Here is a 4,330-nt window from a genome sequence, read left to right as displayed (position 1 = left end):
TGTTCATGATTTTAGCTGTTCATTTGAACTTCTTGTTTATGATTTCAGCTACTTATTCCCTCCCCCTAATATTGGGAAAATTAATTTATCAAGTGATAATCAGCCTACTGGGCTGCAATCAAGTATTTAATTATTTTCTTAAATTATATCCTCAAAATTGAGATTCATATGAATTATATTTTTCCAATATTCTTTCATGACTCATCTTAATGTATTATATTGGAGCAATTGGAATATACACAACACATCCAAATGTTCACTTAAATGAGAAATATTAGAATAAATTAGGGAGGACTAAGATATAGTATCTTGTTGGCTTAATGCGAATAAATATCTTAATATCATACTTTGGGTGTTTCAAATATATAATTTAGAATTGATGATCTTATAAGTATCAACCATATAATTAACTTTACACGTCTAAAGAATGGATCTTCGGGTCCATTTTCTTTTTATGAACATATATTACATGATATTCAATATCAATTTTAATAATATATGTGATACTTATACATGAATTTCTAAAAAATCCAGAAAACAAGATCTTAGTCTAATTAGTTGAGAAAATAAATTCACAAACTTCTGGTTGTGAATAGAGACATATGCATGATAGTTTAGTCGATGCAACAATTAATGTCATAAAAACGCAATTTCTCAAATTTTTATTTTCCTTTAGAAACACACAAATATTGACTGGATTGAAGAAACTTCTGGTTCTTCAATAAAAAATTATTCGCATCATATTATATCCGAGATGACCCAATCGGTTTTACCAACGACAATTTAAGTCTAATTTATAAACTACTGGTTTACAATGACATGTGCTTCAATTGTACTAATATAAGTGTAGTACAAGCTCGGGGGAAAAGACGGTAGCTTTTCTATTACACACTTTCTGTCCAAATTGTGTTGTGTAATACAAAGATATTAGATACCTCCAATATAAGTCAAAACCAATATAATAGTATTTCATTATTAAACACTTTAATCAAATACATTCATATGAACATATGATCATATAATTATCAAACAATTACCCCTTATAAAATTAAACATATTTAATCATACAATATTATATCACTAAAGTTATATTGTCATATAATTAATTTGATTTACTATCCTTCAGGGATGGGTAAGTTCTTCAAGATCTATAAAAATAATTTATTTTTCTATCCTTCAGGGATGCTCGATAAGTTCTTCTGGAACTATATAAATAATTTGTTATAAACAATAATCTAAAAAATATATATAACCATCCTTCTGGGATGCGTTAAAATCATTTGTCATTTTTCTGGAATGACAATATTTTAATGAACATATTACAAATAATGAATTTTTAGATCGATACTACAACAAAAATTTATGAAATCCTTTTGGGATTCAATAATATTATAGATGTGACCTTTTAAAGGTGATTGAACGTTAAATTCTTCTGGAATTCATCAATTATTGATAAACACAATATTCGATTAAACTCAATCTTTGAACAACAATTTGGAATTAGTTTAATAATAATCTTTAGTTTTACAAATATCACATCACAAACTATTTCCATAAACAACGGTCAAGAAAAATTATTCTTTGTGCAATCCTTCAGGGATGCTTGAATATTAAATTAACACTTTTATGCGTTAAAATTCAATTTCGGACAAACATATAAAAATGCTTTAATGTTAAATTCTTCCGGAATTTAACAAGAATGATCAAAGAAATCTAATATTATTGTACAAGGAAAATCAATTTCTCTACAAAATATATAAAAAATAAACATATTTATATGAAGAAAAAAAATAGTAACAAAATCATGAATTATATTATATTGGTTCAAATATATTAAGATTAGGAAAATAACGTAGAACCTGGCTATATCATTACTCGCGTTGTAGAGTATCGTGCTGATAACGTCTAATGAAATTAACAAAAACAATACAGAGATAAAGTAGAGAAAGTAAAAGAGAAAGTGATATTTTATTATCTTCTTCAAGAAGTATTATTTACATTGCAAAGTGGACCTTATTTATAGGACATTAGGAAGGTGAAAAATTATAACCTTACCATACCACTTAATATGGAATATGAAGATGAAAGATTAGAATACATATGGACATCCACAATAATATTTATTCATAACAAATAGGATAAATTTTCTTTATCATAAAAAAATATTCACGAAAAATATATGTACCTATTTAGGAATAGTTATATAGAATATTTTATAAATACACCTATTTAGAAATAATTGAATGATTATTGTGTCAATTAATATATCAGTTCTTTTTTTTGATTAAATCAATATAGATATTAAAAATTTAACCCATTTAAAATTGAATATTCTAATATTATTAAAAAAAAATCAAATCAATCCATAACACTAATTAAAAACCAAAATTCCATAGTAGTTCTTTTTTAGTGGTGACGGTACATAATCCCCTTAAATGTAACCTACTTTAATTTGTTTCACACTAACCAAATCCTTAAGTCTCAAAATTCTGACGGCATAGCACCAATATTCCATCATTCTTCAACATGAAAAGAAAGAACACAGCGCTTTACAAATCACCATTCCTCCTCACTGAGATTAGGAGGAAGAAAACTTCTTCAAAACCTGATTTTTATCTACCAGAGGACTGCTGGGAGCATGTGTTCACATTCGTCACCGACCACAACCGCGACTTTAACTCTTTATCACTCGTCTCTAAAATGTTCCTTTCCATAACCCATCGACTCTTATTCTCTCTCAGAATTCGCGATCCACAGCTTTGCTTTCTCCGCCGTATCTTCCATAGATTCTCCAATCTTAATTTCCTTGACCTCCAGTTCAACTTCCATCATGATTTGGATGCAGATATTGCTTTGACTCTCCGTGACATACCAACATTGAAATCTTTATCTATTTCCAATATTGATCTAAAGGATGAAAAGTACTCTCCTTCGCTGCTCATTGATTCATTACTCAGTTTGAAGCTTTTGATTAGTCTTAAGTTTCGGGATTCGAAATTATCAGATGATTTGCTATACTCTATTGCAAGGGAAACTCTTCCTTTGAAGAGCTTTGTCATCAAATATTGTACCGGCTATACTTACAATGGAGTTTATTATTTGTTATCCAAGTGTCATTCGATACAACATCTGGGTCTTCAACATGTTGATTTTCTTGATAATCATCATATTGCCGACTTGTCTTTGCATCTTCCTCATTTGGTTTCTATAAACCTTAGTCTATGTTACAAGCTCACAGAATCAGCCTTCTTTGCCCTTCTTAGAAACTGTCATTCACTTGAAGAGATCATAATGGAAGACATAAATTTTGAGAATTTTGATTCTTTCAAGAATTTTCATGTGAACTCTCAATTGAAGTCTCTGTGTTTGGCTGGCAATTCCTTCATAAATGATGAAAGCATCATAATGTTAGTCTCTATTTTCCCCAATTTGCAACGGCTTGATTTGACTGATTGCAATGATATATCTGAAAAAGGTATTTGTCACGTTTTAAGTAGATGTTGTAAGATTAGACATTTGAATTTGAGCTACTGTCGTGAAATAAGGCTACGTGAAATGAACTTTGTAGTTCCTCAGTTGGAGGTGTTGAACTTGTCATTTACAAGAGTTGATGATAAAACACTCTATGAGGTCTCAAAGAGTTGTTATGGACTTTTGCAACTAAAATTGGCATATTGTCATTATATCACAGAAAAGGGAATGATTCATGTGGTTGAAAACTGCACACAACTTAAGGAGATCGATTTGAGAGATTGTAATCAAGTGGAGGTTGATGTCGTTGTCTCGGAGGTTTTATCAAGGTCATCTTTAAAACAAAGGAAACTCTTCTCGCGTGATGAGGGTATTTTTTTCTCGTAAATTTCAACTCTAAGATGTTTTTGGTTTTTAGATTTGCTTCATTGAAAAATTACTCGTTTATTTTTAAATACCGATGTAATGCACACATTTGAGTGTTATATGAAGTTTTAATATTTAAAGTTTTTAAATTATTACCTTCATTGACAACATGGATGGAAAGGTAATAGTTTAATTAGGCAGTCAACTTAATTTCTAATTTGATTCAGCTTTCAAACTGTGAATATTTTGCTATTTAATGTCAACAGGATTTTGGATCTAATTTGTTAAGGATTTGAAGTTAGTATGGATGTTTTCCTTAACAGTGGAAACAAAATGATACTTAATTTGATTCAGCCTTTTTTAGATTGGTGTGTATTAACCCAATGTGTTGCGCTTGTATTTTTTTAGAAATTTTAGGAGTATGAACTATGAAGTACCGGGCTTAATAAGATATTTTCTAATTTGTAATTCAAATCTTTCTGTCCAGTTTTCG

At 29.3% G+C, this 4,330-nt stretch overlaps 1 protein-coding gene across 1 annotated transcript; it reads left to right on the top strand.

Moving 5' to 3' along the window:
* The first annotated feature begins 2,526 nt into the window (after nucleotides 1-2,526).
* Nucleotides 2,527-3,858, top strand: LOC131642947 (uncharacterized). Its single transcript, XM_058913106.1, has one exon. It carries the CDS (start codon nucleotides 2,527-2,529, stop codon nucleotides 3,856-3,858), a length of 1,332 nt encoding a protein of 443 aa, XP_058769089.1.
* The last annotated feature ends 472 nt before the right edge of the window (nucleotides 3,859-4,330 follow it).

This window comes from Vicia villosa, unplaced genomic scaffold, assembly GCF_029867415.1.
Source record: "Vicia villosa cultivar HV-30 ecotype Madison, WI unplaced genomic scaffold, Vvil1.0 ctg.006187F_1_1, whole genome shotgun sequence".
Classification (NCBI taxonomy): domain Eukaryota; kingdom Viridiplantae; phylum Streptophyta; class Magnoliopsida; order Fabales; family Fabaceae; genus Vicia; species Vicia villosa.
Note: the sequence above shows the minus strand (reverse complement) of the source record. Positions and strands in the feature narration are given on the sequence as shown.

Coding starts and splice junctions, on each gene's coding strand:
- LOC131642947 (XM_058913106.1), top strand. CDS start 2,527: ATGAAAAGAAAGAACACAGCGCTTTACAAATCACCATTCCTCCTCACT.